Source organism: Exophiala dermatitidis (assembly GCF_000230625.1).
Source record: "Exophiala dermatitidis NIH/UT8656 unplaced genomic scaffold supercont1.7, whole genome shotgun sequence".
Lineage (NCBI taxonomy): Eukaryota > Fungi > Ascomycota > Eurotiomycetes > Chaetothyriales > Herpotrichiellaceae > Exophiala > Exophiala dermatitidis.
Window position 1 is genome coordinate 274,643 of NW_008751652.1, and position 12,876 is coordinate 287,518.

Here is a 12,876-nt window from a genome sequence, read left to right on the forward strand (position 1 = left end):
CCTTCCTCACATTCATTCCTCACCGGTTTCCGCATCGACAAATTGTTCGCCGGCTGTTGTGGCGATGCTCTGCTTGCGACTCGAGTTCAAGGATGCATAGGTATGATCATCGTCGGTGGTAAACTTCGAGGTCGCACTGGCAGTGTCTACCGCTTCTTCTTTTTGATTTTCTCCTTCTTCCTCATCGTCATGAATAGCCGAAGGATGTTGTTTCCCAGCGTCATCGTGCATGGCTTTCCTCAATTTCAACCGGTCCTCCTGGGACATGCTCTGCCACTCGGAAGACATGGTGATGACACTGGCCTTTTTACCATGGAGAATAAAACTTCCCGTGCCCCTCTTGAGTTCCTCCACTTCATTCTGGACCGACTTCCCTCCATCGTCTGTGGCGGCGACGCTAGATCCTGAATCTCGCCCTTTTCGATGGCGATGAATACTGGGGGAGTGGTGGTGACCCTCGCGCAAACTGCGTTGGAGACTTCTTCGAACACTCCCGACCTTGGAAGTTTCTAACGGACTCGTGACGGCCGCCAGACGGTCCCTGTCCGACTCACCAGTATCCGGCCGCTTTTCCTTTGAGACATGGCCATCGGTGCCGAACAAACCTGCTTCGCGCAGAACCTTTTGCTCGTCATCCTCAGTGATGACTCTCGCTAGCCGTTCCTTATCACGACTATGATGAGAACTGGTCACAGACGCCCTATGAACCAGCACGTGCGGTTCTTGACTGCTCTCCTGCCCTACCAGAACATGTTCAGATACCGAAGGGCTGGTAGCGGCAGAAAGATCCGGAGGGCTGGACTCAGGTCGATTACCCTCGTTTTCGGCAGACGTAAGTTTCTCCGTCATATTGGACGCCTTCGGTGACAGCGCACTGACTGGCGATAACGTCGTCTGGTTGATGTCGTTGACGTTCCGTGCTATGTTTATTGGCCCGACTTTTATAGGAGTTGTCTTTTGGGGCGTGGACGCCGACGACCTGCGAGGCACTGGGAATGCCGTCACTCCTTCCTGCTCGAGATCTTTGTACAGAATATCACGATGGGTTCGTGTCCTCCATAATTCGACTCTTGTCCACTTCAACTTTGCCGACATCCGACCAGCCGCCAGCACCAGAGCCTCCCGAGTCTTTTGCTGAATGGGCAAGAGGATGAGCAAATGGCGTGCGTTTCGAAGGAGATTGTCCAGTTCCTTCTGTGCAACCATGATCTTGTCGTCGAAATCACTGATCCTCTCGCTGATGAGCTGTCGACGATAGAACATGATTTCCCACGTTACCTGAGGGTCCACTTTGCGCTCTTTCTGCAACGCCTGCTCGCTCTTGGTCGATTGCTCCGAATCCTTGCGATGGATATGTTGTCGGCCTTCATAGCTAGAACCCAAAAGCCCTCGCATTCTGATGCCGGCGGTCCGGAATGCAGCAGCATAATTCAACTTGCCGATCCAGTCATTCATTTCGCCTTCGCTGTTGGCCAGGAAAATCTCCTCGAAGCCGCCGTGCTTGATAAAAACAAACGCATTCTTGTGTTTCTTGTAACTGGTATCAAGCAGTGCAACTGCGTCATCCATAGACATAAGCGCATCTGGATCAAAGGAAGCCAGGGGAGGCTTGAAAACCAAAGGGCCGTTTTTGTTGGTCGATTTGGAATGTGCATCATACTGGCTGATCAGCTTCTTGACCCAACCCACATCCTTGAAGAAGTACAACTTGGAGTCGGTCAAGATGGCTCCCCATTCTTGCCACGGACGCTTTGCTTTCTTTTTCTTCGGGTCTTTGCGCCACAGCAATCCGACTTTGGCGACCTTGATGCTGACCAGCCCGGCTTGAGCCTCTCCAGGGTTGGTGATGGTTGCTTGCGTCGAGAACGCATCAGGCCTAGAACGTGCGGAAACAATTTGCAGCACGGCGGAATGGAGGAATGCCTTGTGGATCTCATTTGTATCAAGGACATCAGCCGTTCCAGTCGATCGATAGCAATCCTCAGTATCCATGACATCCTTCAGTGATGGCCGTAACACCTCTAACTTGTTGTCCAAGATCAAGATGTACGGATCCACAGGCCCACGTAGACTTTCCAAACTTCGGGTCCGGATCAAGCTCTTCTTTGGTTTCGGTGCAGTTAGACGGTGGCTATGAACCGCAATTTCATCCTCGAAATGGATGAATGGCGTATAGCACACATTGTCGTAGAAACATTCGAGAATATCGCTGGAAATATGGACCGGCCCCTGTTGAGTGTTCTTGACGTAGTCCTGCTTCTGCATCTTCCACTTGTTGTTCTTGTTGTGGGTGTCGGAGTGCAGGAGAAGGATTGAAAATGCAACGAAAGCGGTCTCGTCCGTTGATGCAAAGATGCCAGGGTTGCATTCGTAGTAGCGATCGGCAAATCCAGCGAGGAGTCGGTCGATTTGTTGCGTTTCTTTCGGCAACTCTACCTCCATCAACATTTTCCGTATCGCCATGTCAATGGATTCGCCAAAGTATGAAAAGCCTCGCATGTATTTCCTTAAGCAAGTCTTGGAGAAGTCGTCGCCGTTCTTACAAAGAATCGTTGCCATGGCACCGCGGGGAACCGCAGCCTCCAGCTTTTCCAGATAGCTTGCAGGCGTATCGTCGTCTTCCCGCTGCGGATAGACGCGCTCTGGCTCCGGTTCCCGGGGAATGTGTAGTGAGTTGGACTTGGAGCCGGGGGTTCCAGGACTCGAGCCCGCGCTGTGCCGGGGAGGTGGAGCAGAATTCTGCCGGAGTCGATGGGGCAGCCCAAGAAGATCACCAAAACTCCTCCTCCCACTTGTGGACGTTGAGGTTCTCGCGGATCCTGGCTGCGGCACGACCTCCGCTAGTTTCTCTGCCGACCTCCTCACGGAACTCATGGTCGAAGACCGTCCTCTTCCGCTGCCCGGGCGAGGCGGAGCCAAAGACACGGACGGTGCTGAATGACCGGAATGGGTAGACCACGCCGAGTTTTGACGCACGATCGTTGGGCCAGGAGAGCCAAACGGTGCGTTTGTCAGCGCAGTCGTCGAGTGAGTCGGTGAAGGCTCTGCTGAATCCTGTCGACTCGGAGCGGTATCGAATCGGACTGTGGTGGTGGATTTTCTACTGGGCGACATGGACCTCCTTCCTTCTGTCGTCTCACGGGGCATGGTCGAAGTGCTTGTCCGACCCGATTGGGGCGCAGCAAACCTCTCTGGCAACGGAAACAACGGCCCCTTGTTCTTCTTCCGTCGACTGAGCTTGAAAAACGTGGTGGTGGTGGATATGGTGTGAGTTGTGGTGGTTTTTGCATAGACATGGTGATCTGCAGAACTATCGTCGGAGCGAGAGGAGTCGGAAAGTCGTGTCACCGGAATCGCCAGTGAGGATGAGGATTCATCGCCATATGCAGGCGGAGCCGTGGCTGTGTTTGACACCTTTGGCCGGGGCAAACGTTCGTAGGAAGTGGTTTCACTTGGTAGTCGGGAGTTTGTACCAGACGTTCCGTGCTCTTCTAACAGACTTTCAGGTACAATGTCCTTCTGTGGCCGCTGCTCAGGAATACGGCTCTTGCGGAAAGGACTGGAAGATCGAGCAAACAACTTATGTTTTGGTGGTCTCAGGCTGCTATCCTCGAAATCGTAAGTGGGCGCGGTGGTGATTATCTTGGGCGCTAGATCGATCAGTCAGTCCCTGTGAAAAGAATCATGCGAAGATATACAACGTACGAGCAGCGTCTTGTGGTGTAACAACCAGCGATTTCCTAAATCTTGTGGACAGCTGCGAATCGGAGGCATGTCTCATCCCCAAGAGCGACATCCTCTGCGGTTTGAGTAGTGTTCCATCACCACCAGGACCACTGCTCGTCCTGGGCACTTGCATCTTCTCGGGTGGTGGCATAGGGACTGCGGCTGGGGTGTCGGCGCTTTTTGGCGGTGCTGAAGGCTCAGGGTTCTTGTCATCTCGTAGTGAGTCCAGGCGCGACTGTGCCTCGCCTGGCTCATGTGTAAAGAAGGGAGCAAATGTGTCTTCATTCGTGCGAGATAAGCCCAGACTCAGTCTCTTCATCGAGTTCCCGCGGCTGCGAGCCGGAGAAGGATTACTCTCGGAATCCTCGCCAGCATCCTCGATAATGCTACTGTGTCGTCGATGTGCAGAACGCGGACCAGCCTTGGAGAGAAGAGTTCTCAGTGGCATGTTCGGAGGTGCAGGAGCAGGCCTGGATACGCTAGATCATCTCGGGATCGCGAGGCTAAGGGGTTCGAGGCTTGTAGTAGGGAAGATGTTGTCGACATGGACGGTTCAGGCAGGCTGTCTACAGGGTTTCTCGGTCGGCAGGCCAGCTGCGACAGAGCGACGATGAGCCGGTGGTGAAGGGGCGCAGTGACATTTGAAGCGAGTGAAAGATGATGAGTAGACGCAGTAAGGAGTGATATGTGGATGAGACGCGGATGAATTGAACAATTCACGCGTAAGGACGAGCAGATGAGGACGAGAGACGAGAGACGAGGACGAGTAGACGGGGTCGAGTACCAGATGCAGTGAGGATGGTGAATGGGGTGCGGAGGCTGTGTTAAAAGTTGCAGTCTTGCTTCACTCCCTCAGACACCATGAACTCCATGTGCTCCACGATACTCGATCGATCAACCACTGCACCAAGTACTATGTACAAGTATTGTCTACCTCGCTTTGTCTATTGCAAGTCCATAGTCTACAGTCTATACCCGCTGTAGAGACAAGTAGGTATACTCTCGACCACTCCTAGCCCTCCTCCCTCGCTTGTCTCCCTCCTCCTGGTAGTATCTCACGCATTGTCGAGACCACTGGCCCGCCACGTGCACGCTCCATCGTTCTTCGGTTCGGGGGCTGGACCTGGAACCTGGACCGGGACCGGGACCGTTTTCTGACGCCCACAACTCTACGGAGGCAGCCGACTGCAAGTCCGGTACAACGACTGCTGGGGAGCCTACCAGGCACTACAATTGTAGTCCGGCTACCCACCTGCACTATTTTACTGTAAATCCCAACGCCCCAAGATGGCCGCGCAAGACGCCTAGACAAACAGCCAGCCACAGATCCGCCCAGAAGATAAAATCTGAAGCCCGAGCTCGGTTCATGACTACGACAGTGCTACTGATTATGCTGGCTCATGTTATTTCGCTTTCAGGGCCGCCACAGTCCATTCCATATTAGTATTCCTACCTATGCAGCATCGTTATGCGTGAACACCTGAGATTGATGATTCGGGCACTGTCCCTTCTAATGCAAAATGCAGAATGCAAACTCTCGCCCGTAATGCTCCCAAATGCAGATTTGCCGGTTCGCCATGCTGACTCTATACAATAATGCCCAATCTCCATCAATTACCTCGTCACGTAGCCTCCTTGAGGTGGCCTGTACGGTCCACCATATGCAGGGTTATATCCCGCATTGGGCTGCTGCTGTTGTTGTGGATGTTGCTGAGGCCCTTGAACATTCGACATGGGAGTCGGACCGGCAGCTGGAAATGCGCCGCCCCAGTAAACCGATGGCGGAGGGGTTGTCCATTGACCAGACTGCCGCGGATCCACGGATTGATATCCAGGATATTGCTGGTATCCGTACGTGCGTTCGGCAGCTTGTCTCTGTGCAATCGCCTCCTGAACCATATGACCCGCCACCCCGTCTTTTATGTTCTTCTTTTCCTGTTCCCGTGCTTGTATCGCGCCAATCAGGCCGACCGAAGGATCTGGAGTTCGGCTCCGCTCGCCCACCTGGATCAAAGGGCCGCCCGTCATTCGTGCCACATGCTCTTGTTCTCGCGCCGACAGATGGCTAGAATAATCCAGCAGCAGCGAGTTCCGGGAACTGGGTCGGACGATGGATTCCCTCTTCTTCTGTAGTTTGCTCGGAGACCGTTCAACTTGGCCTGAAGAAAAGCTTCGACGTGGGACATATCCCTGGGGCAGCCGCGCCGCCGCAGCGCGTTGCTGGACAAACTCCTCAGCCGTTAAGACTCTACTGGGGCTTTGTCGGCCGGTCATGGCTGCGGGTTGCCAAGCATAACTTCGAGAGCGAGCATGATTGGGCTGTGGGCTGATCCTATCAACATAGGACAGCCTCCGCTCGTCGCTGGGAGTCTGCCGCCCTAGGGATGCTCTTTCGTCCAAAGGCGGCCGTGACGGCGGAGTTCCACCAGGCGTCGCAGGAGCTGTGGCCGGGTGGTCGAGAGGTGACTGGCGGCCATGTATCCCACTTGCGGTCGGAGGACGACTCTGGCCTGGTGTTAGGCTCGGCACGACAGTCGTGCCGAAGTTGATCTCTGGTATATCGACTTGCAGGGATGATCGGGATACTTGGTGGTAATCTCTCAAGCTGGGATCTCCCACGGTCTTGAGCACGCCAGTCCGCGTTTTTCGGGGCCGAATGTCTGATGCGGCTTCCTCAGGAAGGCTGTCGTAGTCGGGAGTGCCGGATGATTCGTTGTCGTAATTAGAGGCGGAATATGGAGACATGTCGTCCGGGGGTTGGGAATGCTGGATGGGAAGCGGAAGGGAGGTGGTGGACGCCGGCACAGGCTTTCGATGAATCGGTTTCCGAGCGATCACGGATTCACTATTACTGGGCAGTCGGGCATATTCTGGTCTGAGATCAGCAGGGCTGTCTGTATAAGCACCATCTGCTACCGCTGCCACCGCTTCAGGGGGATGTTGATTAGCAGACATTTCTCTTTCGTCGTGAGGGGTCTCAGTATTTACCCCTCGAAGCCCCTGATCTTCCTTGTCATCCGGCCTCCCGTTGTTCCACGCCATCACGGCGGCCTGCCCCGCCGCCCCACCGGCACCGCTTACCATCTTGTTCACATCCGCCATCTGAGACAGTGTTGCATTTGACATGCGACTCTTCTCCCGCCTTAGATCCGGTCTCACCTCTGGTCGTTTCTGAGGCACTTGCCCAGCCTGATGTTGGAAGTGCGGAGGTGCGGCCACCGGTGCTGGCGGCGTCGACCCTCGCACGTCCTCCTGAATATCTTCTGGGTGCGTGTGCGGTGATTGACCCTCACTGTCGGAGCTGTACCTGCTATCGGATGCTTCTAGTTCAGTAGTGGCAGCCACGTTCTTGTTCTGGTACCGGTACGCTGGAGGCGCAGGCGGAGGTTGGATTGGCTCCATGTCAGTGTACTCACTGGACAATCGAGAGGGGTTGTAGTTGTCCCGTTGCTGGCGTGCCTTTGTAGGGGACACATAGGCCACCGACTCCGATACAGACCTTGAATGTTGTTGGTTCTGGGGAGGAGCAAGGTATCCAGCGTTGAGGGGCGTCGTGGCAGCCTTCTTGGGCGAAGCAAAGACGGCATCAGTAGACTGGTTATACTGATGTCTGGAAGGTGTTGAGCGGACAGAGGCTGCGTCGTCGTAGTGCACACCCTGGCGGGACTCCGAGAGCGTTCGGTTTCTCCTCTGTCCTTCCAAAGTGCTGCTTGACCGACTCTGCGCCGTCATAGCCATTCTCTTCGAAGTCATATCCTTCATTTGTTTCCGCCACTCGCGCTCGCTCCACTTGTCACTGCCTGGTGTATGAATTAGTGCTGCAACGTCTATGATGTCCAGGTACCCGTATCGGCGCTCCTTTGGCATAGCAAACATGAGGCCGCGGGTGTCCCACGTGTCCGCAATCAAGCGCTGAGGACGTCCGTACAGGTGGAAGACGTCGAAAACAGGGAAGAGCCAGCGTAGCATCATCTCAAACCCGGAAACGGCCGGGTGCAGCTCGGGCATCACGAAGACAAACCCTTCAGTCTTAGACTCCGGTTTCGAATGAATGGTGATTCTGCCTTCCACCTTGACGAGCGTCGACTGATCAATTAAAGGTTTCGACTGGGGATATATGGCATATGCTGAATACGCGTCGGTGATGGTTGCGATAGGGGTCGTCTTTTTGGTTTTCTTGGTGTCGTAGAACTTAATGTCGCCTTTGGGCAACGAGGGCTTTTCGTACGCCGATTTCTTCTTCAATGACTTGTTGGACTTCTGCCATTCTTTCTCGTCCGGCGGCTCGATGACGCACCAGCAGCGTCTCCAGGGCGTCCCAGCGCCAAAGCGGACACGCGCCCAATCTTCCGTTTTAAACTTGGTCCTCTCCATGATCGTTCGGATGTTGTTCAGATACTTGCCCTTTCCGGCAATCAATGAGCCCGTGTACAACTCCTGCAAGGATGCGTGTTCGAACATCGCTAACCGGATGCCGGCCGTCCATTGTGTCAACGAATGCAAGGAATTAAAGTGTAACAGATAGCGATTTTTGCCCGCGGTGGAAACTGAAAGAACGTTTTGTAGGGGCTGGACATCCGGGTTTCGTGTTGGAAGCGTCTCGATCTGCACATGGTGGTTCAGAACAAACTCCTCAATCATTCGTGACGGGGCAAAACGGCCTACCATTTTGATCGAAGCGTCTGCCAGGTTGATGAACGTGGGGGCTACTTCTCCATCCTGTCCGGCGGCATCGAGTGCAGCAGCATCCCAAAGCGAGAGCACCGTTCCTACCAATTGAGCAAAGCATTCGACCCAATTCCGGTCAGGGTATGGCCGTCCATCTAGGATCTTGACGTCAACAATGCCCCTGTATCAAAAAGCGGGAGCCCGGGACTTACGTGTATCAAGATCGTTCAGTTTCAGAAAGTAGCCTAGCAATGAGGGTCAGCATGCAGTTTTTGCCTCTTTCCGGACGTCTAGAAATACCTTCTTGATACAGTTTGTTGGCGTGACTCGAGAGGAAACTAACGGACATGGTCAGTGCTAGAACCAAGCAAGTATTCTATCCACATGAATACCAACCTGAACACCGGCGCCAGCTCTTCAATGTGGTTCTCCTTGCCAAAGTCCATGGACGGACTCGTGTACACCATGGATGCGGGACGAGAGGCTGGTCGGTTGGGCGCAGGGTTGGGCGGAGGAGTATCGGCGAAGGGCGCAACGGGTGAATTGGGCAATGGAGAAGATGCCTCTTTGTCGACTATTTGAGTCTGGCCATTAGGCGAGGCCCTGGAAAGGGACTGGTTCGACGCATTATTGGAACTCGAAGGGAAGGCAGCGGCCTTGAAGCTCTGAGACAGGTTTCGAAGTCGCCCCATGTTGTGCTGTTCACTGTTCAATGGTCCCTGCTCTTTTGTTTGACAGGTACCTGCGGCCGCGGATTCTCCAACTCAGTGCAGCGAAAGGAACAGGCACGGACAGAACCCTGCGACAATGGCCCCGTCTTCACCAACTGCGACAACCTCACTCCGAGCTCGTGACCCTCGTCAACCACGTTATCTGAATCCAGCCATGAGAGAGTGACAGAAGAACAGTCTGGAGGAGTATCTGTAAACAAGTGTGGCGCAGTGCCGGAGGTTGGAAAAAAGCCGACGGGGATAGCGAACGAGCGAAATAGCTAGGCTGAGGAAGCGAGCGAGCGAGATGAGGTGTAGTTGCAGTTTACCACGGACTGTCTAAGTTGGAAGCAGAACAAGATCACCGAAGAAACAAAAAGCAGGCGAGTGTCTATCTACGACGTATTTGCTTTCCGTCTTTCCACACCCTTTGGCTGTTCCGCCCACTTTTCTTTACTAGCGGTAGCTGTGTTTGGCGCCGCTTGGACACAACCGGGCGGGAGCCACTGCACTACTTTGACCACCGTCAATTGGACTTGAACCTATTGTATCTTGTACTGTACCACCTCGCATCGCATCTGGATGCCAGAGTTTGGCAGTCATTGTCTGGGTCAGTAATATTACCGTTGACCGGCATTGGCTCTACACAGCCATGGCCAAGTTATTGCCATGCCGCTAGACAAGACTCCGGTCAGCGCAGCAGTCTTATTATTATTTACAGTCCGAGTCTGCCTCATGGCAAGACAAGAGGTCCAAGTCCAAGCTGCCACTGCAGTAGTGTGGGCTTGCATCTCTGCAAGAGCTGTGGGTGTGGCTACTGCCGTGCTGTTAGGCGGAACATGGCCTATGAGTTCCTTGGAAAGAGTCGACATGTCAAGGCAGGCGGAGCACAAAACAGTCTTGGGGTCTGTAGTGAGAGATTGGCCGCGTCCCAAACCAGTCATGGAGACGCAATCAATGCTGCTCGCTGACGTCTCTCGGACTCGTTAGGACTCGACAGCGGGTCGCGGCTTTGGCGGCAACGATGCCTGTCGTCCACTGGCCTGGCACCATCTGCCAGCCGCTGGCTGCGAGCCCGGCGCCATGAAATCATCCTACCGAACATCTTCTGTACCCCAACGGTAGTACCATTGCTCTGCAAACCAGCTGAAGCACTGCATCAGTGATATTAACTGCAGACACTACTAGTAGGGACAGTTGTACAGCACCCACTACTACTGTACATACACCGGTAGTAGTTTGTAGGTATATAGTCAGATGATATCAGCGATACTCCCAGTATCCTCATCAGTTCCATTGAGAAATCTCAAAAAAAAAAAAAAAATTCCATGTATGACACCCATCGTCGACGATCTTAGGTGCGCCTGGGCGCTCCGAGGAGGTTTGGATGCTGATCTCGCCTACTGCTCGTGTTTAGCACAGACGACCAGGGTGGTCCGATTCTAGCTGGCCGCTCGCTCCGGAGTCTCGGATCTGCTGCCAGTGGTGCTGCCACTGCAGTGTCAATACTAATGATTCAACTTCTCAGAGTTCAACTGAAGTCTGTGGGATTGCTTTGCGTGCCTTTTGGACACTGCATTATTGGCATTCATAATGATAATTCGAGGCAGCTCCGTATAAGAGTATAATGTACATAGTACTATATATCAGCTCCTGTCCCACCACTAAAGTTTTATTTTAATGTGGTTAATAAGCTGGCTGTTGTTTTCGTGCCTAGCCTTCCAAAAAAGCCACCTGTGGACCACCTAGCACAGCGGAGGGTCACCGAATCACTACCGGCGCTGGCATTGCATGTTTTATTATTATTATGAGGACCCTTAGAATCCTACTACTGCCTTAGAAAGCGAGGTAAATTACAGTGGTAGATTGGATCGGATTGTCGAACGCCAATGTCTTGTTTGGGTATGTAACATACTGTAGCTGCTGCAGGTGTAAGACCGGATGTCGCAGGCGAGCCATGTAAGCCTTGCTTGTCGCTCTAACAACACACTATGTTTTCCGAAGTGCAGTCAGTACCTCCGGCAGTTGCTTCTTTGCCTCACAGGAGAAACGCCGGTACAATGCCAGTGTAAAGTTGACTTTCTGGAAATGGCATTCTGGTCTCAGCTTCAAGTTGCGCAAAGGACAGGAAACCCAACGGGGATGCAAATGTATGCTTGGGCAAAACCAGGACCATTATTGTCACCACCACCGCCGCCATAAGAAAGTAACATACAAGTGGAACGTCAAGCCTGGTGAAGTCTTGTTCCTTTGAAAATTGAATTGTGCAATTTAGCTGTCTCAGTCTTACTGTAAGCGTGACTTCGCCGAGTTAGCAATTCTCAGCACGAAATTAAAAGAGTATTTGTACAGGTGTGTCGGATCTGTCTCCTGCTGATATGCACCATGATCATCCACAGTCATGATTATCATAAAAGGCCTCCCCAGAAAACGCCGTTAGGGGTATCTCCACGCCGATAGAAAAAACCTTTGCCCCAGACGCCGAATGCATTGCCCCCGTCCCATATGCAAGACATTATCATCATGAGAGTAAGCACTGCCAGGACCAGAACAACCGCCAAGTCTCCCATATTAGACCTGGGCTTCGTTGTACTTTCTTAGCATTGCGACGTCCGAATCGCCCATGGCCTCCTCATGGTTCTCTTGGTTCAAGTTCTCGTGTTGTTCGTGCATGGTCGGCGCGCCATCTTCTCCCTCGAAACCGTCATTCTCTTTCAATTCGTACGATTTAAGTTCTGGCCCGACAGCCTGTTCAGCCGCCTGAGCCACGGTCGCCTCGAGGTTCGGATCGATTAAGGAAGCCGGCGTCTGGCCCGGTGGATTGAGGAGGAAATTGATGTTATTGCCTTGTCCTCCGTGCATCCCATTTCCGGCCTCGCCTCTAACAAAAGCATAGTCTGGGTGCGCATCCTGAGGAGGCATCGAAGTGTAATATGCCGTAGCTTGGGGTGGGTAGGAGATGTGGTCTGCCGCCGCGGTCGAGAGGGCTTCCAAGGTGTGCGCTGCGACTTGCTGGTACGACTCGGATGGGGTCTCGGTCTGCGGTGGTGGAGTTCTTGAATCTTCGGCGTCCGGGTCGGTGACATAGATCCAGGTCACTGTTACTTGTTAGTCATGCTCATCGTGAAAATGAGGTGAATACTCAGGACTTACAATTCTCCGGAACCGGTAAGAAGTAGATCGTCGAGTCGTAGTGCTGCGCGTACTTGAAGAAACTGTCGAGGGCATGGTCTTGTTCATCAGGGTCGAACGCCGCATTTTGATGATGGCGGAAGGTGATCGCTGTCAAGGTCAGTCGAATGCGCCTGATTCCAACGACTGGCGACTCACCTTCGGAGCGTACACACTCTCGGTGCGATTTCAGGCACTGGCCGCATATGGGTTTCGCCTGGAACACGGTTCGGTCAACAACGGATCTGAACGTGAACAGGTCGGACTCACCTCATCGCATTTGAGCTTTCGGTTTCGGCAAGTTTGACAACCAGTTCGGCTGCGCTGCGCTGGGCCAGCGCCCTTGGGCTTGACGGCTTTGGGAGGCATCTTTGTTTAGATTGGTGTGTCTAAGTTGTCTCTCAGCGAAGCTGAAGCTGTGAAAGGAAAGTCAAACGACGTGCCTTTTCGGCACCGGATTATCTTCGGCACAAAGATATTCCGATGCCGGAAAAGATAATCCGGTGCATTCCCAGCAAGTACAGTACAGCACCAGCTTCGCTGAGAGACAAACTTAAACAAACCAATTCCAAACAAAACGGAGTCGAGTGGCCACGGTCTG

The 12,876-nt window shown here is 53.4% G+C and overlaps 3 protein-coding genes across 3 annotated transcripts; all 3 read right to left on the reverse strand.

The window, feature by feature from the left end:
- Positions 1-12: 12 nt before the first annotated feature.
- Positions 13-4,174, reverse strand: HMPREF1120_07943 (uncharacterized protein; the record flags this gene model as incomplete). Its single annotated transcript, XM_009162180.1, has 2 exons — positions 13-3,650; positions 3,706-4,174. 2 exons carry the CDS (start codon positions 4,172-4,174, stop codon positions 13-15), a joined length of 4,107 nt encoding a protein of 1,368 aa, XP_009160428.1.
- A 1,166-nt stretch (positions 4,175-5,340) lies between these two features.
- On the reverse strand, positions 5,341-9,086 carry HMPREF1120_07944 (uncharacterized protein; the record flags this gene model as incomplete). Its single annotated transcript, XM_009162181.1, has 4 exons — positions 5,341-8,549; positions 8,607-8,639; positions 8,695-8,732; positions 8,791-9,086. The coding sequence occupies 4 exons, from the start codon at positions 9,084-9,086 to the stop codon at positions 5,341-5,343; spliced, it is 3,576 nt and encodes a 1,191-aa protein (XP_009160429.1).
- Positions 9,087-11,242: 2,156 nt separating this feature from the next.
- HMPREF1120_07945 (uncharacterized protein) lies at positions 11,243-12,868 on the reverse strand. Its single transcript, XM_009162182.1, has 4 exons — positions 12,546-12,868; positions 12,435-12,492; positions 12,258-12,386; positions 11,243-12,202 (listed from the first exon to the last, which is right to left on the reverse strand). The coding sequence occupies exons 1-4, from the start codon at positions 12,642-12,644 to the stop codon at positions 11,676-11,678; spliced, it is 813 nt and encodes a 270-aa protein (XP_009160430.1). The 5' UTR covers positions 12,645-12,868; the 3' UTR covers positions 11,243-11,675.
- Positions 12,869-12,876: the final 8 nt, after the last annotated feature.